At 45.3% G+C, this 25,677-nt stretch overlaps 1 protein-coding gene across 1 annotated transcript; it reads left to right on the forward strand.

Annotated features, from left to right (window-relative positions):
* Window positions 1-1,943: 1,943 nt before the first annotated feature.
* CHRNA4 (cholinergic receptor nicotinic alpha 4 subunit) lies at window positions 1,944-24,339 on the forward strand. The gene is made up of 6 exons (XM_074887967.1): window positions 1,944-2,323; window positions 3,597-3,748; window positions 7,144-7,188; window positions 7,280-7,389; window positions 16,809-18,189; window positions 23,932-24,339. Exons 1-6 carry the CDS (start codon window positions 2,263-2,265, stop codon window positions 24,055-24,057), a joined length of 1,875 nt encoding a protein of 624 aa, XP_074744068.1. The 5' UTR covers window positions 1,944-2,262; the 3' UTR covers window positions 24,058-24,339.
* The last annotated feature ends 1,338 nt before the right edge of the window (window positions 24,340-25,677 follow it).

Below are 25,677 nucleotides of genomic sequence, written 5' to 3' on the forward strand. Positions count from 1 at the left end.
AGCTACCTTGCTCGCCAGCATAGAAACCGAGGCAAGGTGAAGATGGATGGGGTTTGTCCATGGGATTTGAATCAGCTCTGCGCAGGAGGGCCTGTAGTCAAGGATACCTGTATTATTTATGGCCAAGGTTTTCAAAAGGGAATAGCTAATCTTGGATCCCTTGGGTTTGGTCGCCCAATGTGTGACCTGTGCAGAGTACCAGCCTCCTTGAAAAATGGCCTTTAGAAATCCTATTTCCCACCATGAGCCTTTGGGATTTGTTGTATCTGGTGCTTGTTGCTGGAATGAGATGGGCTGAAACTCAGGATTTCCCCATTTAAGGCTGCTGGGTCTGAACTGAGCAGCACTGGACCCAGCGAGGAGCGGAGGAGTGTGCGAGCTGCAGTGACGTCCCCCTCCCTCCACATTTCATAGAGCAAAGGGGTTTAGAGAAATGGATTTTTCTGGTTGCTGCATGGATGTTTAGGAACGTGTGGTTGCAGTGTGTGACTGAGTGATGCTGGTTTTACCCTGACGAGGAATGATTACCCTTCTGCTACCTTATTGCTAGCTGTGGGAAGGAAAGGTGCTCCGTGCTGCACAGGACCTGGCTCTCAGGATGCAACCTGCATTTCAGCTTTAAGTTAATTTGATCTCACATCTGCAGTTTATTAAATTAATGCTGGATGGTTCCCTGGAACAAGCACTACAGATTTCTATAGCATGTCACAGGTGCTCAGGTGCTGCAATGAGGGTCAGGACACTGAAAGCAAGGCAGGCAAATCATGCAGGAGTCCATACATCCAGCGGAAAATATGGTGGGGTTTGTCTTTTGAAAGGCTGACAACCGTTGAGGAAGATGAGACAAGAAAAGACAAGACAAGTTTGGTACTACACTGGTGTTATTTATAATCTCACTACAGATCTAATTTCTCTTGTGGCTTTAATCCTCCCCATTTTCAGCCAGCAATCTATTATATTGGAAGGTATTTGAGGTGCTTTGGGAGTGAGAAATTATTACACATAAAATATGTGGCTAGTATTATTAGAACAGACTTCGATTAATTTTGCAGCTGGCAACATTACCCCTGCCTGAAAATTAAATCCATTTGCTATCCGTGTGGAAGTAATTGTGTTAATATCAAAGCTAGTTTTAAAATGAAATGGAGAAGGCTCTACTCCGTGTCTCCCGTGCAAGGAATCAGGGAAGTGAGATGAAGGGCTGGAGTGATAATTCCTTGTTATCGCTTGCTAACACTGGGAATTATCCTTTCCTCCACAAAAAGTCTTCATGACTGCAACAGAGTTATTTGTGGTATGTTTAAGGTGCATTCAAGCAACCTCTTGTCTCAGTCTCACCTTTGATTTGCATATTGCCTATGGCCAGAGACTAATATTGGTATTTGTACTGCACGCTTGCACAGCGCCAAGCACAGCAGAGCCCTGTTCTCACGGGCAGGTTCGTCAGCCCAATAACTGTCAACAGCAAAGATACCTACCCAGGCCAGAAATATCTCTCAGGCTAATTACCCTGACAGTCTACAGGAGTGATTTTGAAAAGCACTTGGACAAGATCAAACAGACAGCTTTCGTTAATTAAGGACTGTTTGGGCTTCAGGTGCTATAAAGATCCCAGATGGCCCCATATCCACCACCTCTGGCTGCAGCTGGGGGTCTGGATCTCCCCCTTTATTTCTCACGCTACAAGTTTTCCCCCCTGCAGCCTGTTTGCTGGAGCGCACAGATTCTCTCCTCCTCCTAAGCAGGAGGTGGGCAGGTCCAACTACATTAAATATACAAACATACTGTGCTCCCTCTCTGCTCCACCAAGGGCTGGCGTGGGCATCGGTGGCCCATCAGCAGGAAAATCATCAAAGGCTGTCGGAAGGGCTGGGGGAAGGGTGAAAACAGCAGCAACAAATAAACGGAGCAGCTAAACCGCCCCGTAGGAAAGGGGAGAGGAGCAAGCAGGAGAGCCCAGGGAGGCTGTGCGTTTCATGTCTCTTTACAGGAGCTTTCTGCAGCCCTTTCGCATCTCTTGCAAGTGTATGTGCATCGGTGTCCCAGGGAAGAGCATCCTTCTAGGAGGGAGAGCTGGGAATCGGTCAGAAGAGAAACGAAAAAACAAACAAACCACCAGCTATTATCCCTTCCCAAGAGGCAGGTGGGAGGGAGAGAGAGAAAGGAATTTAGGGGAATGAAGCTGGAGGATCCAGAGACTCAGAGAGGAAAAGTTGTCCTGACGGGAGACTCTGCGTACTAGAGCCTGAGCTCTGCTCCACGATGGGATTTCTCGTGTCTAAAGGAAACCTCCTCTTCCTGCTGTGTGCCAGCGTCTTCCCCGGTAAGTTTGAGAAGCTTTTCTGCCCCTGCTCTGCTCCTTAGCTCTGTTCTCCCTTATCCCTCTCAGAGGCAATGCTGCCAACACCGGTCCCTGTGAACAAGGGTTTTCCCCCACTCCTGCATCCTCCTGCCCCATCGTTACAGGTCCCCCGAACACCCGCCTCTGCTGAGCAATGCTTTGCTTTTCTGTTCCTTGCCCGATGGGATGGGGAAGGGGTTAAATCAGCGCTGGGGAAGGGACAGGAGGGACAATACAGGCAGGGGTTCAACATCCTCCTCCTAGCCTGGGTTTTTCTTCCCTGGGTAAAGTGTGTTAATGTGTCTCCGGGCTACAGCTCCGGCTGGGGAGAGCTCAGGCAGAGCTCAGCTAATGCTTCCCTTTGTATAATCCAGGGCAGCTGCAGACTAAGTAGGAGCCATATTCCATGAGGGATGCGGGGAGAGCCCCCGGCTCCTTCTCCCCACTGTCCGAGGGGGAGGATGCGTCTGCGTGCAGCCGGCATGGGAGTGCAGCTCCCCTGGCAGCCCCCTGAAGAAGGGTGGCTTTAATTTTTAATAACCAACAAGCACCTTCGATGGTTCCCATAGCGTATGTACAGGGTCAGGGCTGCTCCTTGCAGCCTCTAACTTTTGAAGTCGTTATTGAGGGAGGCTGTTCTCTTGTTATCCAATTTGTTCTCTCCCGCATCCTCTTTCTCACCCGTCATTTTTTGTGAAAGACCAGCTGTGAAGATTAGTATGAAGAGCTGAATTCCAGTCTGCCTTTTTTCCTTTTTTTTTTTTTTTTTTTGGTGATGTGTTTGCTGCCAGTTTTTATGTGTAAATCTGATCCAAAATCCCTGTCTCCCAACAGGAGGCTACTTTTGCCTTCTTGCCTTGCCCTTCTAACATCCCTCTTTCCTGCTTGCAGACTTCAGGCTAGAAACTTGCTGCAAAGTGGCCATAAAACTTAGACCAGATTCAGGTGAGAATGGCCCGTGTAGAGTTTTTCAGACGGTTTTAGTGATGCCTCCACTTTCTGCAGACCAATCCTGCTCTGCAATGGAAGCCCTACATTGGGAATTGGCTGTGGTGGGTGAACAGAGTGAGAAATACCTGGCAATGCCTGGGGGTAGCAGAGCAGCAAGTCACCAGGGTGGCATCACCCTCCCCTGTGTCCCTACTTGCCCATTGCTGGGTTTAGCCTGGGGATCCCCCCAGGAGAAGGCTCCAGCTATGCTGGTGCTTGGAGCTGCACGTGTTTCACCCCGCTGTGCCCCATGCCTTCCCCACAGCCTTCGGCCACGTGGAAACCCGAGCCCACGCGGAGGAGCGTCTCCTGAAGAAACTCTTCTCTGGTTATAACAAGTGGTCCCGCCCCGTCGCCAACATTTCTGATGTGGTCCTCGTCCGCTTCGGCTTGTCCATTGCCCAGCTCATCGATGTTGTAAGTGCAACCCGATAGTACAATGAGCAGCCAAGATTGACCGGGTCGGGGCTCAGGGAGAGGCTCCTGGTGCATGTGGGTTTTACAGACTGGTCCAGGGTCAGGTTGGGAAGCCTTTGCTCTCAGCAGAGAAGAGTTATCATGCAGACAGCTCTGCTGGAATGAGGGATGACTCCTGTGAGTAACTGGTCATCAAAGTGGATCCTTTATTCTTCATTTACTATAGGCAAAATTTTAAATTCCTTAACAAAACTGGTGGGACTGATCACAGCAGAGCAGTGGAACAACTGGGGTAAATGCCAGAGAGTCCTGGCTAAGGCAAAAAATAAATAGCTGATTTGGAATTTGAGCCATAATTTTTAACACTAATTTACACAAGCTAATAGGAACAGTGGTTTATGCATCTCTGGAAGATAGCTTGCCTGAAGAGCTTTCTGCAAATGAAAGTTTTGAGGGTTTTTAGCTAATCTGGCAGATATTAACAAGAAAATTGTCTCTGAATGTTTGCTCAAATAGAAGTTACACATGTGTAAACTGCATATGCTGTGTACAAAAAGGAGTGGTTAGCACTCTGGGCTGATGCCCGCTGAAATGGTATTTAAAGGATTACTCTATCGCAGTGTGTTGGGGTCAAGTGTTGAATCCAAAGGAGATCCCTGCAGGGCTGCAGAAGTTAAGCACACGCACAGGCTTTCTAGCTTGTGCAGATCTTGCTCCCGCATGCTTCTCCCTCCCGTCCCTGTTTGCACACATCATGTCCCAGGACAGTGTGTTTGTGTAGATGCACAACTCTTGAGCAAGTATCGGCCTTGCTTTTGGAGGCTTTCTGTCACTTTTTATTGTATTCATGTGGCAGAGTAAAAGGGGTGATAATGGAAAGAGTAATGCAACTTAAAGACATTACTGGTGTGGGACAACTGTAGTAGATCACTCTCCACAACATTTTATATTTTGAGATAAGTGTTTTGAGATGCAGAGGAACCAGAGCTGAGGTGGTGCGGGAGGTGGGCAAGCAAAGACGTTGGGTGCTAGAGAGTTGCATCTCCTTGTGCCCAAGCCATCAGCTTCCAGCTTTGTAGCATGGAAATGGTCTTCCATTCCCCTCCTCTCCCTTACATCAGCCTGAGGGATCCAGGGCTGTTTGCAGTTGCTAATGTTGAAGTTGTATGGTTCTCATCTGAATAATTGATAAGACTAAAGATGAGACATTAGTGACTGTGGAGGCATGAGAGAGACTTTCCATTATGCAGCTGCTGAATTGTGGAAGAGGGGGAATCGATACACCTGCTCCGTAGTGCTTTTCTCAGTTTACTTAAGAAGAATTAATCTTCTTAAAATCATGTCAGTGGTTAGAAGTGCAGCTAGCGGGCAGTTCTGTGTTGGGGCAGTGGGCACAGCTGGAGGAGAGCTCTCATCCCCTCCTGCCCCAGTCCCCGTGGCTGGGGACTGATGACACCCCCTGCCACCACTGCAGCACTTCAGCTGTCTCTCCCCCTTACTGACAGTGACACTGTTTTGGAGCAAACCCTGCTGCAGTTGTTAGATCCAACATTCGGCTCCCAACGACAAGAAGTCTGAAAGAGAAATCGGAGCTGTATTCAAACCCCAGCTCCTGCTGACAAAAGCTGGGTGAGGGGGAACAAAAAATCAATGTGGAACTTGACATCCCTGCGTGTCCTTACCTCACCCTGGTGTACTGAGGGTTTTCTGAGCCCAGAAAAAAGTGGTAAGGGATCAAGCATGTGTCTAGGAGCAGCCACTGAGAAACCCTTTGGGATTCCTAAGCCCATGTCTCTGCAGGACCTCGTGTGCTGCGTTCACCTTGAGAAAAGAGGCCAGGCAGTGCAACACCACCGTCAGCTGCAGCTTCACCTGCTGTCCCCCGTGCAGGAGAAGTCAGCCGTGCCGGCAGAGGAGGCAGGCAGTCATCAGCACATTGCAAACCCCCCGCGAGACAAAACCATCGGACTAGAGTCATGTTTCGCTTGGGTCAGGAGGATGGCAGAGCCCTCAGGAGTAGTGATGGGCAGGAGTTCCCACCAAGGGTCTGCACCCAGTCAGGGAGGAAAATTCCAGTAAAGGGTAGCGCCTGTGAGACTGGGATCCCCAGTGCAGGTTCTGTGGTGGAGACTCTCAGATGCTTGAATTGCAAAGTGGTAAGAGAAGCAGATGCTCGGGGATTGGTCCAGTCCAGGACATGCAGCCTCTTCCAGTGCCATTCATCTCCCATCGGCACCCAAGGAAGTAGGTGGATATTTTCCATTTCCTTGTTGCTCATTTGGATGGTTTTTGTATTCCTCCTTTCTCTGTGTGCTTCTGGTTCCTAACCCCAGATGAGGGGACCAGGTTTTACACTTGGTGCCACAACAGCAGTGAGGAGGCTCAGCAAGGGGGAGTCACAGTCCGCCACCTGAATCTCTTGGCTCTTCATGTTCAGAATTAATCCTGAACTGCCACAGGTTAATGAAGAGCAGTTTGTCTCCAAACGGGCCCTGCCAATTGTGCTGGTTTCAATGCTGACCGAAGAGAGAGAGAAAAGAAACAAACACACAAATAAGCTCTGAGCTCCAGTGTGACACTAAACCAGCACTAGGCTCTGCCCCACATGATTTGCCTTAGTTATTTGCATAGGGATTATAACAAGCACGCAAGGCAAGCAACAAGCAGTAATTAATTCTACTACAGTGTCACCAGCATTATATCTGCCTTACGTTATTTAAAAGTGTGTGTGTGTATATATAATATATATTTTTCTGCCTTTCCATACTACTTAGAGTTGGGAAAAAGTCTACCGATTGACAGCATGGGTATACACCAGCTGTCCAAGGGTTATGTGTCAACAGAGTAGCTTGAGTTTATTCATAAAATCCAATCCATAGTGCTCTAAGTTCATGTATTTGGTAGAAGAAGAAACACTGCTGAGTCTCACGTTTCCAGAACTGTGTTCGCGGATGTTTCACGCTAGAAGTACTAAACACCACTTGCAGATGATGTTGAGCATTGTAGTGCACACACACATGTGTAAGGACTTATATATCCATCACTCCCTTTCCTTCAGTGCTCAGTTCAAAGCCAAGCTGTGGAGCTCTTTCCTCTGCCTGGGCCCATCATCCTAGGCTGAATCAATCAGCACCGAGAAAAATCCCGATAAATTCAAGTCCGTCTGCTCACAAGATTGCTTAGGTGCAGGCTCAGCTGTTCAGTGCTATCAGGCAGCTGTGCCCTGTCCCATGTTAAATGACAGAAACATCTGCTTTTAATTTCCAAGATGGAACTTACATTTGTTGCAGAGGTGATTTATAATTACAGAAATTTAGTATAATTAAGAGAAATGTAATTAGTTCCTTGGGCTGCTTCATCTGCTTTTGTAACCGTTATCTGATCTTGCATTTCAGGATGAGAAAAATCAAATGATGACCACGAACGTGTGGGTGAAGCAGGTGGGTGCACCAGAATATGTGCTTTTCCATGTTCCTTTTCAATTTTGTAATCTGAACCCTCCCAGCTTTGTAACCACCTTGGTTTTAGCAGGAGTGGCATGACTACAAGCTACGCTGGGACCCCCAAGAGTATGAAAATGTCACATCCATCCGAATCCCCTCGGAGCTCATCTGGAGGCCGGATATTGTCCTCTACAACAAGTGAGTCTGAGCATTGTGGCCAGAGGCCAAACCCATCCTCACAGATTTTCTCTGCCCATAGCGTTAAGGTGCTTCTTGCAATTATTCCTCCTTATTTTGTTCTCTGTGGTTGAATTCCATGGAAATTCTCATAATATCTGTCCCAGACGTGCCTTAAGTGACATGACTAACATTCATCACAAGGGCTTTGTTCTCCTAACAATCCTTTCTCTGAACAGCAAGTTTTGTTGGGGGATGTCAGGTATAGTTGTCTCTTCACATGTCAGATGATACACAATTAAGCTGGATTTGAGCTTTCAGTCCTTTTCAATTTCGTTTCACCAAGGAGCTCTCCCCTAATTCATCACCATCAACTGGAAAAGACAGTTACTAAGGAAAATATGCTGAAACATGTCAGACTTGTGTGTCTACAAATACAGGTCAGCTCAATACCATTCTAGAATTATTCTTAAATAGTTATTTGTCCCTGATCTCTTGAAATCTGTCCCTTGTATGGACACTTCCTAGAGAGCGGGTGGTTGGTTTTCTTCTTTCCTTTGGAGCCTGTTGATATTCTTAGACTGTCCAAGTGCCAAGACTGTTTTCTCCTTGGCTTATCATACCAGAGCTCTCCAGTCTCCTAGGATGTAGGATATCCCAGTCTCCCTCCCCAGCACAGGCTCCAGAGAAAACACTTGCTGCAAGCATCAGACAAAAACATCTTCGTATGTGGCTAACACTCAGAGAAAACACAACGGAAGCCAGGCTCATTTTTAATAAACAGTTGCCTGGTTCTAGTTTGATATGATTATGCTTTTGTTTTAAGAAAATGGCTGAAGGGGGAATCTGTCCAGAGGATTGTGAGCTTTGGAGACTGTGCAAATTGTTATCATTCCCATTAGCTTGTCTCCGATCCTCAGTGGTGTGGAGTGATTGCAAACCTCTTGGAAATCACTGCATCCTCACATAGCACCTTTTGGAGATTAGACCAACGGCAGTGACTAATTTGAAGGCACTTGGACACTCCTATCTTACAGGGACACTCTCTGAGCATGAATATTACATTACAAGTGCCTCATGTTTCAGACAAGAAAGGTGTTCACAACTTCCACTGGAAAAAATGGGTGTCCTTGTCCTTCTCACTGCTTAATTAATGACTATGGTAAGGATTAGTATTTTTGGAGCTTCTGGTGGTTGTTGTGGTGGACTGTAGTGCTACACAAATCTCCATTATCTATGGGATCCTTGTGTTTCAAACCATCCATTCGCTGGAGCTACTGATACACAAGAGCCTGATGTGTCATCTCTGCACCTGCTCCTTTGACCCACCATGGTTGATGAGCATGGTCCATGCAAGGAGGGCCCTGGCACTAGAGAAGGAGGCCTCAGTATCCTCTTGTGCTCTAGACATTTTAAGACTTCATGCTGAAAGCAGCCCCCAGAAGACACTGGGCATCCAGACCTCTGAGTGGGGTAGCCTTTGGCTTCTGCCCCTCTGCCCTGCTCTCCTAGTTCCCTGCCGCTGTCACCTGGGGGACTCCAGGGCCAGCTGCCTATCTATGGCCACAGCAGCTAGTCCAGAATTCCTCCTTCTCTGGGTGCGAGTCCTTCAGCCTTGCCCACTGCTTGGCCCAGTCTGGCTTGCAGGGAGATGTGGCAGATAGCCAGTATAACTGTCTGGTGACCTGCTACCGTGCAGGGAGATCTAGTGCCCCAGCTACCTAAATCCAAGCTACTTCTCTCCCTTTATCCATACTTACCATTAATAATCATGAATTCCTCTGTTGGTTGTCATAAGTCTATCATGCATTTTTAATTGGTTACTTTATGTATGAATTAAACATGGATGTAGGCGCCAACCATTAGCCAGTCAGTAATGGTTTTACATTAATTCTATACCTCTTTAGAGCTATATTTGCCCATACTCTTTCATACAGTCTTACATAAACTGTTTTCTTCTCTCTTCTACCTAACTTCCCATCAAACACATCTGAAGCTGCAATCAGTATCTTAGTTGCACTGCTCTAACAACTGGGTTCTGTGGGTTTTAGGGGTTGCAGGGCAAGGCAGGGCAAACACAGTGCGTGCAAGGCAAAACCTGTGGCGTGCTGGGACACCAAGATGAGGCTTTTCTGCATGGCAGCTCACCAACTGCGTAACCAGGGCTTTTTTTCTTGTGGGCATCTCAGCTAGAAATGTTTCAGAAAGAAAGGCTTTGCAAAGACAGTGACTAGTCATGGGTGATGCTAACAAGGAATCCCTCTCATATTTTACATATTATATAATATATATATTGTTTAGAGGGAATTTAAAGTAGATGCACATAATTTTGGGTCCCTAAGAGCAAGAGAATGTGTGCAGAGACCTTGGTGGAAGAGAGAGAGTGGCCACACTGGCCTTTTGCACTGTTCAGGCTTTTTACTGTGAGCTATTTATTGCTTATCACATGCTCTGGCAGAAGTATGGTATTTCTGTTTGGGGTGGTATCCTCTGGAAAAGAGAATTTCTGGGCAGGAGATTATACAAATGCCTCTTCTTTTTCCATCTTGGTGTATATATAGAAATAGTGAAATTTAAATTGATTTGAGATTTACATCTTTAAGGAAACCTAACCCCTTGTTGTGAGGTTATTCTCATATCTAAGCTCATTATTGTCAAAAACTTCCATTTATCCACTCTAGAGGCCCAAATTAAATCAGTAAATTCAGCTGGTTTGGCCTAGAGAGTATATGTAGTTGTCAACATTCATAAGGAATCTAAAACCAAATTAATATCCTACAGGGAAATTAATATGCTGTTGAATTTTCAGGCTTGATGAGAGAAGTTCCAAGACTCTGTAAATAGTTTCTACTAGAAGTGACAAAGCATATGTATAACAGAGGAATATGAGTTAATAGGGAAGCGACAAAGCCTCTTCCTCTGCCAAGAAGGCCAGCTGTTCCTTATCTGAGGCTGTAAAGGCTCTTCAGACACCACCAAATCATTTGCAAATGAATTATCTAATCCTCTGCTTTGACTTATTTTCCCATTCATGAATGGACTTTACGCACACTTTAGTTTTCCTTTGTAAATTTAAAGTAAAAAAAAAAAAGCTTTTTTGTCTAAACGGGGAATAAGCTCTTGAGGCTGCATTTCAATTTTTATTTTTTTTTTTTTTTTTTTTTTGCTTCACTACTGTGTTGAGCCATTTGGACCCCGTGCAACATAGAAACTCCAGAGGAGAAAATCCTGAAACCGCAGATTTACAGCCAGGTGCTCCAGCTGTTAAAGGCTGCCCAGAGGAATGCAAGACCATGTCCTTGAGCCTAATGATGGGCAGGGTACTTGAAATGTGAGCTTCACTGGCTGGTTTTCAACTGGATATTCATGATAACATCATGGCATTTGTCTTCTCTAGCCTGATGATTGTAAAACCTTGGAAGAAGCTACTGGGAACATTCAGACTTCAAAATTTTCTTTTTTCTCAATATTTTCTGGTGTTAGCTGTTCCAAAAAGTAATCTCTGCCTCAGCCTCCACACTCACAAAAAAAAAAAGACTAAAAGACAAGATCATACATGAAGGGAATTCGGACACAAATTTCTGTAATTAGGAGTAGGAAATATCTTGAGGACTTTACCCAGTGGTAATATGGACACAAAGGATTACTGGACTGGGTTAGATCATCTGGCAGGCAGCTTTTGAAAATCATGAGGAAGCAATGAGTTCTTTTGAACTATACTATAGTGACTTGTTCTCTTGAACTATACTATGATGCTTGCAACCAGTGACACTTACGGAGTAACACTGGTTTCCTGACTCATCCCAAAGCTGTTTGGAGGAGAAATATCAAAAGATGCCCTGGTCTAACCTTTAAAATATTGGAAACATTCTTGACATTTTTCTTTGTGTGTGTATGTGTGTACTTGCAGAGTCTTGTCATTTTGCACCAGATTATACTTATAATAGGCCCATAATAGCTTACTTCACACTTAAGCTTTCCTGATTCTTCTGGGAGTTTAAATGACTAATGTTTCTGGAGAGGAATGATATCTCCAGATGCCTTTGAGGTTTGCTGCCAAGCTCTACCCAGTAATACAGGAACTGATAGAAAGAAATCTATAAGAGGGATCGCTCTCATGGGCTGTTGCTGTGTTAGCATCCAAGGACTTCTCCTACCATTATGCTAAGGACAGAGCTAGAGTTTTGCCTCCAAAGTGCTGATGAGGATGCTTGGCAAAGGGAAGAATTGAAGCAAAATGCACAGATTCAGCACTGCTAGAGCCTTCTGAGAAACTTGTGCTTATTTCACTGGTGTAGCACAGCCATTTCTGAGACAGGTGCTTATTTCCTGAGGAACAATCAAAATATTGGTTACCACTGATTTCTAAATATCTGAAGCAAGCAAAAGCTGGATGTGGCCTAAAGAAGTACACATCAGTGCACAGACACCTCCATCTACATACCCAAGATGTTTCGTACTCAAGTTGCCAAGACTTTGGAGATATTTAAAACTCAACTGGACAAGGTTCTGATCCTCTTGTAGCTGACCCTGCTTTGAGCAGGGAGTTTGAATGAGATCACCTCCACAGGTCCCTTCCAACCTGTGAATTTGTAGTTACCATTTTAGTAGCGCAAAACAATTGTTAAATAAAATATTCTCCGATTTGTTTTTGGAGAGTATTTTAATCTCGACATTACAGAAGCATCTCTTAATGTCTACCAGAAGGGTGCAGGGTACATTTTTTTTAAACATTCTCAAAACTCCAATTTGTCTTGGTTACTGCTGTTCAATGAAAAATGCTTTAAATGAGGACATTCTTGCTATATCCATATATATATATATATCTAATTTTCAGGCTTTTAAAGCTCTGTTTGGATTTAAATTGTATCATCAGAAATTAAAATAAATGTGTACCTCATTTACATGCATTCTGTAAACATTTAATTTTGTGAGATGATGTATCTCCCAACTGCAGAGAAAATAGAAACTGGTGAAAAAAAAAGATTCACCATCAGCTGAGCTTTTTAATGAAATACGGTTGATGGCTGTCAGTAAAACAATGCCAGTCTTGAACCTTATAAACTTAGAAGATTTTAGAAGAGCAGCCTTTATTCTGGAAATCAGGAATCAAAAGCTGCAGAACACAGCAGCGCTATTTCTGTTGGCAAAGGAATAAGTAACTGTCTTTCCTCTTTATTGGTGTGCACTGTTGTATTTGACATGAAAATATAAGAGCTTCAGTACTTTATTACTGACAGATTTTTAGAGCTGTCAGGTCAGAGTAATCAGAAGATCCTGACTATCTTAAATCTCAGGCTCTTGTTGTGATGTTTACCTTGCGCTTGCTCCTTTTTCCAAATGGTTTTTCATGACAACTGTCACAATACAGTGATCTAGACTGAATGAGAAGAAAATGTGCTACCGCTATAAAGGAATGACTGCAGATTTTCTCCGTCCCACTATATCAGATCTCCCACCTTCCTGTCTAAGGAAATATTCATATTATGCAGCCAGAGCTGTTGGCATAACTTGGCCAGGAATGGGTTTTCCCACAGCCAAGCTTTCCACAAGAAAACAGGGTTTCCCCGATCTCCTAACTGCAGACTTCATCTGGGGTCAGTTGTCTCACCTTCATCCCCTGGAGAAGATTGGGGAAAGCCTTTGGAAGACCATCAACAGCCAAGTGACCTTGTTTGCTCCCTATCTCATGTCAAGAGGAGCAGAATGAAAGCCTCACCCAGGATGAAAGCACCTCTCTAGGTTCACCCCACAACATCAGGGCATGTGTAGCTTCCAATCCAGTAAGCATATGCTTGAAAGTCCAGTGTGGCTGGTAATCTTGGGCAAGGAGCCAAAAATATATGTATGCATGAAGGGTTAAGACAACTGCGAACATTACCTTTGTATGCTATAGTTGGCTTGGATGCAGTCTATGTAAAACAGCACGGCTCATTTACCCTGCTTACAAATTGCTCAAATATCTCTCCATTGAACTGCAGTGAGAAGTTCAAACATGCCCAGTAAAGTCAGGAATTACTTCACAGCCCTGTTAGGTTGGTGAGGGAGAAGCAGGAGGATCCCAGGGTGTTTTATGGCTGGTGAGAGTCATTAGCTGACTCTCAAAGGCAAGGAGTTCTGCTGCTGGTTTCACTCCTGTCATGGCACTGCAGCTTGGAAGGTAGTACCTGTGTTATCTGTAACAATGGGTGAGCTGGATGAGGCTGGGTTTGTTAGGCAAACAGTTAAAAAATATCTTCTTCATCAAAGAAGCAGATCATTTATGGAAATATTTGACACATGAGATCTGCATCATCCCACTGGTTACATCTACGCTTGCAGAAGAGAGGTGTGTGGCTAGTCATGCAGAGGCTGCAAAACTGCCAGACAAGACAGTTCTGGGAATGAAACACAATTACGTGAATTATTATTGTTTCTGGATGAATTTTTAGCAAGAATTTCATGCTCTTTTCCAACAGTTTTTGAAAGGAAAAACACACACCTGTGTAGTTTACTCAGCCACTTACACATTGCTCCAGATAAGGGAAACACTAGTGGATGCTCGTTATCCCTTTTCTGTAACATGAGTCCAATCATAAACATACTGTTCCATTAATGAGTGATTTCATCATGCCTCAGAGATCTCATTAAATCCAGAACTGGATTCCAAATTCCTATCGAGTTGTATAAAGAAAACCACTGAGAACAGTTTTATAGCGCAGGCAAAACCCAGGAGAGAAAAAAAAAAAAGATGATTTTCATCCAGAGCAAGTGGTCCTGGAGTGTAAAATCGATTTAAGAAAGAAGCGATAAGAAAGGAGTTGGTTGGCTGGTACAGTGTCATTGCTTGGGTTTATTTGCATTGGATTAAGACACAATGGTTTGATCCAGCAGTCTGGATTTGTTCTTATCTGCTTTCCTGTCTTAAGACGTTTTAAAGCTTTAGAAAAAGTCCAGTTCAGAGGTTAAAAAGCACTGGGTCTTTTTGTGTTCTTTTGTTTTCCCAAAGTCTGCCACAAAGAGCAAAGGGTTTCCATTATAGAAACAAAGAAGAGTTTAGTAAAAACCTGGTTCTCTGAGTTTATTTTTCTATTAATTCAAGCAACTTGGAAAACTGTCTCAAAAGTCAAAGATCTGGGCTGTGATGCTGGGAGTTGGGGGGATGTGCCATCTCTGCCCAGATACCATGTTAGCCAAGACACTTCCTGAAGGCCAGATCCTGCCACTGTTTCCCAAAATGAGCCACACTACACCAGCCTTACTGGAAACCAGTGTGGTCATGGACTGACGAGGATGCTTCACAGGGCAAGACGAAATATCAGAAAGTATTTTTTTTTTTTTCCCATTTGCCTATGAATTTATGGATGATCTCCTTAAAGAAATAAATTTAGGGAAGTTGCTCTACCTTCAGCACCACGAGGGGCCCAGCCGGATGGCCCCTGTGCTGTTTATCTTGCTGCTGGTGAGGAAGAGGGGAGGTGTGACCCCCCATGCACCCCGTCGCTGTACGGCTGCTGTCATGGCACGTTTGAGCACTGAAGCAGCGGAGCAGGGCCAAGGGAGTTTGCCGATTGCTGGGAAAGTGGCTGCAGGCTGGATCGGCTCCAGCTGGGAGGGCTGGGCAGGATCAGAAAGCTTTCCATCTATAGCAGCCTGAATAATTCATCTCAAGTTTTTAGCAGAAGCTCTCCCTTCCCTGCTTAGCTTCCCCTTTGTTAGCAGCGTTGCTGTTTGTGACATGGCATCGCACAACAGGCTTCTTCCTCTGTACCCCTGAGCTCTGCAGCGGCTTCAGCTGGGTGTGTAAGATGGTCCCCAGTTCCCTCCCTGCTTTTTGGATGCTCTTTTCTCTATTCCTGTATATAGACTTGAGGGCATTGCTCTACAAACAGATTCCACCTGCTTTATTTGGTTGGGATTTCAACCTTTCAGGCATTTGCTCATGATAAAAAAAAAAAATGCACCTCTATCCAAACCTCATCCACATTCTAAGGCTTCTTGAACCAAGGTGTTTGATCCAGGTCATGACTGTCCAAGAATACCAGAATCCTCTGTCTGCAAATAGAAATCAAGGGACAGAGAGGGTTTGAAGTTTCAGCCAGTCAAAGGGGGCTGCAGATGTAGGGGCTTGGCTCATTTTCAGGTAAAGGTGCAATTTTGTGATTCAAACACCCAGTCCCCATCACGATGATTGTGCCAACAAGGAGATATGTTGCTTGTGCAGCTCTGAAAGCTTCAGTTTTGCCTCTTTGTGTAAGCTAACGCAGGCTGCAGACCCTGCAGACACTGCCTGGAAGAAGGACTTTGCTGTAGAGAAGGTACCTGTGGACTTGGCTCCAGACGTGGAGTGTCACAGTCCACATATGCTCTTCACTGAGAGCAGGGGAGGAACAGCCCCTCTTGATGGCTTAGCCACACAGGGCATTAATTACCTGCTGCACTAATTGGGTCTATTAATGAGCTAATTTCTTGCTGTGGCCTCCACACACAGGGCCAAGTGTCAGGCTCAATGTTTAACGTGTAGTAGCAGAGCTGTGGGTGTGAGGAAGCAGCGGAGCTGTGGCTGGTGATGCTGAGGAAGGTGGAGCACAGGGCTGTCTCCAGGGCTGGGGATCCCATTCCCAGGGTTCCTCAGTCTCCCTCCTTTCTCCAGCGCCAAATCCCCAGTGCACTTGCCTCCTCTGTTGCCTTTTTGGATCTTCTTCATTCATATCCCAGTCCCCATGACGAGCTGGAAGCAGCAGCTGTCACGGGTGCACGGTGTGGTGCTGCAAGAAATCAGTGCACTGATCAGCTGAGAAAAGCAGATCCAAACCAAAAAAATTTGCTGTTCATGGAATAGCTTTTACACTGTCTGGAAAATGGCTTTCTGATATAAAATCCTGGGTCGTTATCTATTTATCTTATACCAGCACACAGACCCCAACTGAGAGTCCCTGTAAGAAGACACCACAAAAGGCAGCTCTCTTCCTGACTGGGAAATCAAGAGATTAACTTTCATTATTCCTGTTAATAGGAGGTGCTTGCTGTTTTTCATGTAAGAGACTGAATGATTACCCAACACCGTTTCATTTATAGCAGCTGTCACAATTAATTCTGCAGAGCCCACAGCCACACTGCCTGATAGTGGTTCCTCCCACCTCTCTAAAGCAAACTCAGCCCTTTCCAGGGCATTAATAGGACACCTTTGTTGAAAACTTGTGTATATTCACCTCAAGGGCCTGACCTATATAAGGTGAGAGCTGACATTTGCATGTAAATCCAGTGCTTGCATAAGCCAACAGATTTCAAAACCCACTGGGTAGAGTGGCCAGATCCAGTGTTGGCGTACGATGTGCCTCTTGCACCTCTCAGGTGCCCCAAGTGCATTTTTGGAAGCCAGGCACTAAATATCCCATTTCTTTAACAAAGTTGAGATGTCCCAGAGAAGCTTTAGTCTTTTTTTATCTATCTCTCCCCAGTGCTGATGGTGACTTTGCAGTCACCCACCTGACCAAGGCCCACCTCTTCTATGATGGGAGAATTAAATGGATGCCACCTGCTATCTATAAAAGCTCCTGCAGCATCGATGTTACCTTCTTCCCCTTTGACCAGCAAAACTGCACAATGAAGTTTGGCTCCTGGACCTATGACAAAGCCAAGATAGACCTGGTGAGCATGCACAGTCATGTGGACCAGCTGGACTACTGGGAGAGCGGGGAATGGGTCATCATCAACGCTGTGGGCAATTACAACAGCAAGAAATATGAATGTTGCACAGAAATCTACCCTGATATAACTTACTCCTTCATTATCCGGAGGCTGCCACTATTCTACACAATCAATCTGATCATCCCCTGCCTGTTGATCTCCTGCCTGACTGTCCTGGTCTTCTACCTGCCCTCCGAGTGTGGAGAGAAGATAACTTTGTGCATCTCCGTGCTGCTGTCCCTCACTGTGTTCCTGCTGCTCATCACAGAGATTATCCCCTCTACCTCCTTGGTCATCCCTCTGATTGGAGAGTATCTTCTCTTCACCATGATATTCGTTACCTTGTCTATCATCATCACTGTCTTTGTGCTCAACGTGCACCATCGTTCCCCACGTACCCACACGATGCCTGACTGGGTGAGGAGGATCTTCCTTGACATAGTCCCACGCCTCCTCTTCATGAAACGTCCCTCTGCAGTGAAAGACAATTGCAAGAAGCTCATTGAATCCATGCACAAAATAACCAATACACCAAGGCTTTGGTCTGAGATTGATGTGGAACCCAACTTCACTACCTCAACTTCCCCCAGCCCACAGAGTAATGATCCATCACCCACCTCTTCCTTCTGTGCCCACCTCGAGGAGCCAGCCAAGCCTCAGCCTATCTGCAAGTCCCCTTCTGGGCAGTACTCTGTGTTGCACCCAGAGCCTGTACAGGTGACCTGCCCCTCTCCACAACCCTCATGCAACCCCTTGAGTGACACCCAGACCACCTCCGTCTTGAAAGGCAGATCACTAAGTGTTCAGCAGATGTACAGCCCCCATAAGGCAGAGGAAGGGAATATCCGCTGTAGGTCCCGGAGCATCCAGTATTGCTACTTGCAGGAGGACTCTTCCCAGACCAATGGTCAATCCACTGGCTCTCCAGCGTCCCAGCGGTGCCACCTAAATGAAGAGCAGCCCCAGCACAAGCCCCCTCAGTGCAAGTGTAAATGCAAAAAGAACGAGGCAGCTGGCACACCAGCTCAAGGAAGCAAGAATCACAACGCCAAAGAGCAACATCTTGTGTTGATGTCCCCAGCCCTGAAGCTGGCCGTGGAAGGGGTTCACTACATCGCAGATCACCTGCGAGCAGAAGATGCGGATTTCTCAGTAAGTATGCTAACTTAGCCTGCTCTCCTTGGGTAAGTCAAAAATTATCTGTTAAGGAAGCCCCACCAAACCTGGGGGCTACACAGGGAATGTATTTGCTGATGCAGGCTCAGCCATCCCTGATATTGTGACTTTTGAACACATTGGCCACTATAGGCACAGCTGGAGAGTTTGTCCTTTGGGGTCTTGGCAGGCATGTGGGCCAAGGGGGTGACACAACCAGACCATGCTCAGAGCTGCTCTAGAAAAACAGGATTCTCCAGCAGAAAATGGGAGTAAAGTTGTTGTTAGGTAGGAAGGAAACATCTAAGATTGTGAAAGATACCCAAAAAACCAGTCATCTGCTGGGAACGTAGCAGACGTTCTTTATGGAGAAGCCTCTGACAGATGGGGAATTCACACTCTCTGGTTTTTATTAGGCATTGACTCTGGCTACTGAGCCTGGGAAAGCAAATTCCCAAAATAGGTTGTGGATGTGGGAAGCGCATAGTAGCGTGGGGACGTTGCAGGGTATGTTTAGTTCTGCATGATGCAATTCCTCGTTAGTGGACTTCCACTGGAGCAGTTGGCTCTGTGCAGGAAGGTGGGTGGACAGGCAAATTTCACACTTCCTCTGAAGGGGTAAATATGGCTACAAATAGAGAAGGAAAGTAGAGGCTGAAAGAATTTCTTTTAATGGAGATGGTGATGCACGTACAAATGCCACATCCATTCACACCTCTTGTAGCTCTTCCCCTGCAATACTATGGGTACAGTGTGCCAGCTAATCGTGGCCATAATGAAGGAAGCCGCAAGATAACCTGAAGTTACTGTTCTTACTAAAGAAAAGTCTTATCTAGCTTTTCGTAGAGGGATCTGTCAGCAATGCTTGCAGTTTGATTTTCTCAAGATTTACAGTCAGTGCAAGTCATAGTACTTTTATGCAAGACTTCCTGGGCATGAAGAGTGTCTTTATATTTGCATTTTTCACAGCACCGAGCACTTAGCAGCAGCAGCAAAAGATTAAGTGCTACTGTCCATTTATATACTCTTTGGTACCATAGTTTGAGAGACCTCAGTTCTTTAATGTATTTCACTTCACAACATCCCTTTGAGGAAGTAACTGTTTATTCCTCATGTTGAGGAGTGACAGCCAAAATATAGAGAAGAGGTGACCTGTTCAAGGTCACAGAACAAATCTGTGGCAGAGATGGGCTGTGAATCCCCATCTTCATTAGTTGACAGCCCAGCATTCTTTGCCAGGTTAAAGCACTTCGCAAGCACATTAGGACTGCGGGAAATAAACTCTGCTCTCTTCTCCTAGCAATAATCACAAGTAAACCCATGACAGTCAGCTGATTTTAACTCACTTGTTTCCCCATGGTGCAAATGAAAGAATATTACACCAATAATACTTCCCATTTCAACTGATTCTTTTTCTGTTAAGCTTGTTGATATCATCAAGAACTGAGTCAATTAATACCTTGCAAGGGTTCTTTCCTTTTAATCCATGATTGCAACTTTCTTTAAAACGAAAACAGTCTTCAGGAGCCATGAATTTTCTTCTTATATCTTCCACTACTCTTCCCTCTTGAACCAATTATCCTGAGGACAAAGCTATTTACAGCATTAAACATCAAAAGCAGAGGAAAATGAGCAGTTTTGAGGGCTCTGACCAGACCTCGTGCCAACCCAGCCTCTGAACAAAGGCACCAGGAAAATATCCAGCAACGAGTGGAGAAGGGTCACCCCCAGACCCACCGATGCCCCAGACTCCCCAGGAAGAGCCTGCAAGCCTGCTCGCAGTTTTCTGCTCTTTCACAGCAGTTGTGGCTGGCAGAGCAGTCAGAGGTTGGGTTTTCAGATTTGGGGGAATAATTGCTGACCCCAGTCTGAGGTTATACTATTTTCGTTTTCTGGATCCATCTAATGTTCAGTGGGAAAGCACATTTTTTCTCCAGGTGGAAATGACAAAGAAGAAGAAAACGTGATCTTCTGGAATTTAAATTTACTGCAAGGAGCAGAACTGATCTAATAAAATGAGAATTTATTGGGGAAAAAATCAGTAGTCAGAAATTTGCTTTCATCTTAAAATCAAATTGTGGCATTTCTTCATGGAAGTCTTCAACAAATCTATCAGCAGGCACCTCCGATGCAGCTGCAGCCCCTGAGACACAGCTTGCTGTCTCTTGGGTAATATTTTCAGAGACATGCACCTTTCCAGAATGAGAACAGAGCTACTTTTGAAGTTCCTGGCTTTTTTTCTAAAACACCATTGCCACGGGGGTAGTGCTTCTAAATTAAAAGTAAATAGCTCGTTTAATTAAGTGCTTCAGCAAAGAGAAAATGGGAAATGCAAGAGGCAGTTGTTTGTAACAAAAAGATATCTGCAAACAATACCAGCACAATGGCACACCGGGGAAAATGCAAGACCAAATTGTCCCAGCATATGATAGAAATGCCATTAGAAATTAATTACAGACTGAGAAGCAAAACAAGTTCCATGTCACACACGAGGCAAAATAACCAGACACCAACAGCACCATCTGGAAAGCTTTGTTGTCCTCATGCGTGTGTGCATCTCCAGACTAATCTAATAAGGAGACTTTGAAGACAGCTTAAAACTAAAATGGGAGAGAATGTAGCTGAGAGGGAGGAAACACGGGATAATCTCACCGGTTTATTTTTAACAAAGTACAATAAAACGACCCAGGACTGCTCTAATCTGTGTTGCAGGCTCTGGGTCCTGAGGATCAGGTATGGCGAAGGCACCTCAACCCTCTGCTCGGTCCTGGGGCAGGATGCCCTGCTCCCACTGCTCCGCCCTGCAAGGCGCTGGACCAGGGAAGAGCTGCAGATTCCTGCACTTCGGGGGAATTTGGGGGTGGGAGAGTCATCTGGTTCCTGACCCTGATCCTTTCCCAAAAATAGTTTTGAGTGAGCTTCTTAAAAACTAATCAAAATACAGCTCAGGAGTTGGGGTGGCAGATGTTGACAGCTGCATAGACGTTGTCAGAGAGGCCTCTGCGGATTGTGCTCCACGTGAGGTGCTGAACCACAGCAAAATGCTACAGAAAACAAAACAAAAAATCCAGATCATTGTCTTTTCTTTCTCCTCTTTTGTTTTCACTGTCTCTCCATAATTTCCAATTTCACCCTTCTGTGCTTTTGGTCTGAAGCTGGATATTGATTTTGCAAACATCTGATGCACTCCCAGCCATCATTTCCAAGAGGGGCTGGGTATTTATGCATACACCATTACATTTGAAAGCAAATTTCTGTTGAACTTCTCAGGTTGTTCTTCTTCTCACATTTTCCTCTTCTCAAAGAGAAACTCATCTAGTTTCTTTTCTTCATGTGATCTAGCACTTACTTTTACTAGCGTGAATACACAGAAAAGTTTACTTTGCCAGAATCAGGCACTATTTACTCAATCCAGCTCTCCAGTTGGACACTGGGTGGCAAATTTCAGATTTTCTTTACACATTGGTTGCATCATGAAACACTAATCCCATAAACACAATCATCCAGAGCTTCCTTAGCTGCACTTCTCATGAGGAATTTTAAGCATCAGAGACTCACTCCAACTCTCAGCAAGCGGTGGGTAGATCCCAAACCGTGTACAGCAAAGGGGAGTTATCCACTGAGACCTTATCCTTGGGATGAGAGAATTCCTTTTGATTTCAAGGGTCACTACTTCTTTTACTCACCCTAATTACAGATGGATGTGCTAAGGGCTGTACCATAATAAACCAACATGCTTTCCCCCAAGAAGTTAACAAGCTTTAGGATGAACCTCTATTTGTTTACCTCTGCCTATTGAATAGTAAAGACCTGCTTAACTTGGTTCTATTTTTAAAGGGAATAAAATTATCCATTGCATGAAAATATTTAACCGATTCTTACACTTTTGAAAATGTTCAGGTATTCCTGAAATTTAAGATGCTTTGTTCAGACTACAAATTATGGGAAAATATGATATGCTCTCCAGCGTGTGCCTCATTTCCCAATTTACAAAACTGCTTACGAAGCCAAGGGGCCAGAACAATACCAGATGATTTAAAGGCCTAACCAAGCAGTCCACATGGCAAATAATAAAAGGTGTAGTTAAAGAGCTCACTTTGCTGCATTGCTTCAGCTAAACCTTGTCTGCGTTGAGGCCCAGCGTGATGACAGGTACTTTGCAAATACACTGGAAGATTCATGATCAGTTTGTGAAGGGTTCAGCATGCCAAAATGAGGTAAATGCACGTACCTTACCTGCAAGGAATAATTCTCCTAGCTCAATAAAATGTCACAACATTGGTCACGGAAGCCAGGGTTGTATATTCTCTCCCTCTGACACATCATGTTTTCTCTGTACCATCCACAAGGTATAAGATAAAATTTAGTGGTGCATCCATGACTGGTGAAGAAAGAGAGGACTCAAGGTGAGTTTACAGAGTCACTGTGTTGTGCTCACAGCTTGTTTGTTTGGTGCTTAACAGACCATAATATTTTAGGACCTGAAGTTGCCACTATACCTGTGAAAACATCATTTGCTGCAAATGGCTATTTCTGTGGATTGCTTTCCTTTACCAAAACAAATTTTCAGCATAATCAGCAAATCTTTAAAAAAAATAATCCAGCCAAGTCTCCTACAAATTGTGTACTGTTCTTGGCTACACCCTTATTATTATCTCTGTTTAAAACAAACCTAGGATCTGTGGGTGACAAGGCCTGCGCCATTAGCGTTACATGATTATTGTACTGTGCTTTTCACTCATGCTACAGCCCAGTGTACGAGGCAGCTTTGGGCATGGTGAAGCCACTGTTTGCTCAGGGTCACAGTAAAGCAGCCCCAGCCTTGGCTTTGCTGTCTCCTCCTTACACCACACTCCTGACTAGCTGCAGTCACGGCCACCGAAGAGGTTTGAGCTAGCTCCTGCTGAGCTGTTTTCCCTGAAGACCAAGGCAGCGTGCCAGATTTCAGCCCTCGGGTCTATTAATCACCAAGTGGTATATTGTAGGAAATTATTATGGGTACAGCCGTATCAAATAAAACTTTGCCATCTGATCAGTCCTCTTCCTGGGAAAGAAATTAATAACAGCAATGTAATAAAAGAGGTTTTCATATGTATGTGGTTTCTTACTTAATGAAATAGCCATTTACAATTCTTGCCTGATGGTATTAATAAGTACTAGACCTCCCCAGAGAGGAATTGCTGGAAAATCCTCCCACAGCAAGACAAAAGGGGGGAAAAAGCAGAGTGAGGAAGACCACTTCTATTTTCTGATTCATTTTCACTGCTTACTCACCCAAAGCTGTAAATCCCATTGCAGAAAGAGTTGGCTTTGTTAATCTGTAAGCAAATCTGTTTATGAGCATGGGGAAACGAGTAATTTCTTCACCCACGCCCCCCCCAGCTTGAATCGCAGCCTCATTTACACACCCAATTACAGCTGTTGCTCATGGAAAATGGGATAGTGAGTGTGCAGATGAGCTTAATTATCCGCAGGCGTATGTCATCCCTGGGGAGCAGCGAGCAGGGTTTGCAATTGCACATGCACACCCACACAGTCTGGGAATCTGTCTCCCACATCAGAGATTGATAGAACGAATCTTTGCCATCATATAGGACCACTAAATGCAAGCAAGACCTTCCCCTCCTATCTCTGGACTTAAATGAAAGTATCGTATTTTGGGATAAAGCACTAGTAGTCTTCATAAATTTTAGTCTCAAATAAACGTTAGTAATGGGCCTTTCATCTCTGTGTTCCCAGGTGAAGGAAGACTGGAAGTACGTTGCAATGGTCATTGACAGGATCTTCCTCTGGATGTTCATCATTGTGTGTTTGCTGGGAACTGTTGGTCTCTTCCTCCCACCATGGCTGGCAGGAATGATCTAAATATAGCCCCAGAAGGAAGAAATTATATCCCACTCTGTGGATTTTAGATAACCTGGAAGGAAAGGAGCAGAGAAATGGAGGCAGCCCTTTGAATAATTTACTGCGTGTCCGCGCTTGAGTTGCTCCAGAGCTCTCTGGGAATACTTTCCAAGGTCGCGTCGTTTTACCAAGCCATTTTCATCTCCTCCATCTAATTTAGGGGAAAAGTTCTTATTAAAGTCTGTACATAGCATGGTGGCATCCATTGGCATATACTCAGCAGTGTAAGAACACGAGCTTGTTCCCTAAAGCAGCACATAAAGAGGCTTCGCATCTACAAACCAGCCCCTGGCAAATTAGCTCCAGTTGTCTTCAGAGGTCTCGGTGTGCCCTGCCTAGTAATTTTGCCCTGTCAAGCCAAAGTGGTTGAGGACTGTGTGTCCCTGTATGAGTAATTTTATAAATAAAGTTCCAGATTTGGGATACCAGTGCAGGATGTGGTCTGTGCTCAGCTGATAAAGACGGACAGACTGGAAAGGCTGAAAGAATTGCTTGAGGCAGCTCAGCCCCATTGGGACCAAGAGTGATCATTAGCACAGCAGTTGCAGTCTTTATATTGACAGATTTTACTTTGGTCAATGCCCTTCAGAAGCCATGGGGACCACGGCTGAGCAAGGATCATGCAAATGAAGGGAGGGTTTGGGGTTAAAATTCAAACCATGTTTCAGAGCATGCTTTCAAAGGAAACTTCCTGGATCCAAGCTATGGCTCCTGTAAAATAGCAGAGGGTCACCCTGAGCTGTAAGACCCTTGCTGTAGGTGGGGAAGGTACTGAAACATGGGGAAGCCACAACAGAAATCCAGGATGGCTTTAGCATGGTAAGGAAATGTGCCATTATCTGGGGACACCTGAACAGGACACACAGCCACACTCGGGAATTCAGAATGGTGCTTTGCAGAAACTGCCTTAAATTTGGCCAGTTGTTTCAGCAGCTGTGCTCTTCCCAGCTCTACCCAAGCTAAGCCAACCTTTTTGCACATCTTGTCCTTGCTTTGGGACCTGCAGCAAGCAGGCAGGGACAGATACCACCTGCCAGAGGCAGGGGGGATGCTGGAGCCCTGTCCTACTGCAGGGATACATCGGTGCATGAGGGCACAGCTGGGCCAGATGTGTGGGTGAAAGAGCAGAAGACAGAGAGCAAGCGTGGGCTTCATCTATCCTCGGTCTGTTCTCTGTATGCATTTGCAACCGCAGGAGAGTGGCCACACTGGAACAGACCGTAAGTCTGTCCAGATCAGCATCCCCTCTGCTCGGTGCTTACAAACCCGCCATTCCCATCCTCATTGCTGACTGCTGGGAACAGCACAGCAGCGCCCAGCCCAGTGCCTCCCTGCTTACTTCAGAGGTCTCATAGGCAGAAGGGCTGATAAACATTTTACCACAGCGTGCAAGGAAAGGCAGACATAGTCTAAAAATACAGCCTTCCCCCGGGATCTGCCGTGATTGCACGACTCAAAGCCCAGGCTGGCAGCTGAGGGGCTCTAAGCTTCATCCAGCATCTCCTCCGCACCCCACAGCTGGATCAACACGCACTAGACTGGCCACTGTGAATTTTACTCCTAGGCAGGTCTGACTAGCCC

Source organism: Strix uralensis, chromosome 18 (genome assembly GCF_047716275.1).
Source record: "Strix uralensis isolate ZFMK-TIS-50842 chromosome 18, bStrUra1, whole genome shotgun sequence".
In the NCBI taxonomy this organism is placed as follows: domain Eukaryota; kingdom Metazoa; phylum Chordata; class Aves; order Strigiformes; family Strigidae; genus Strix; species Strix uralensis.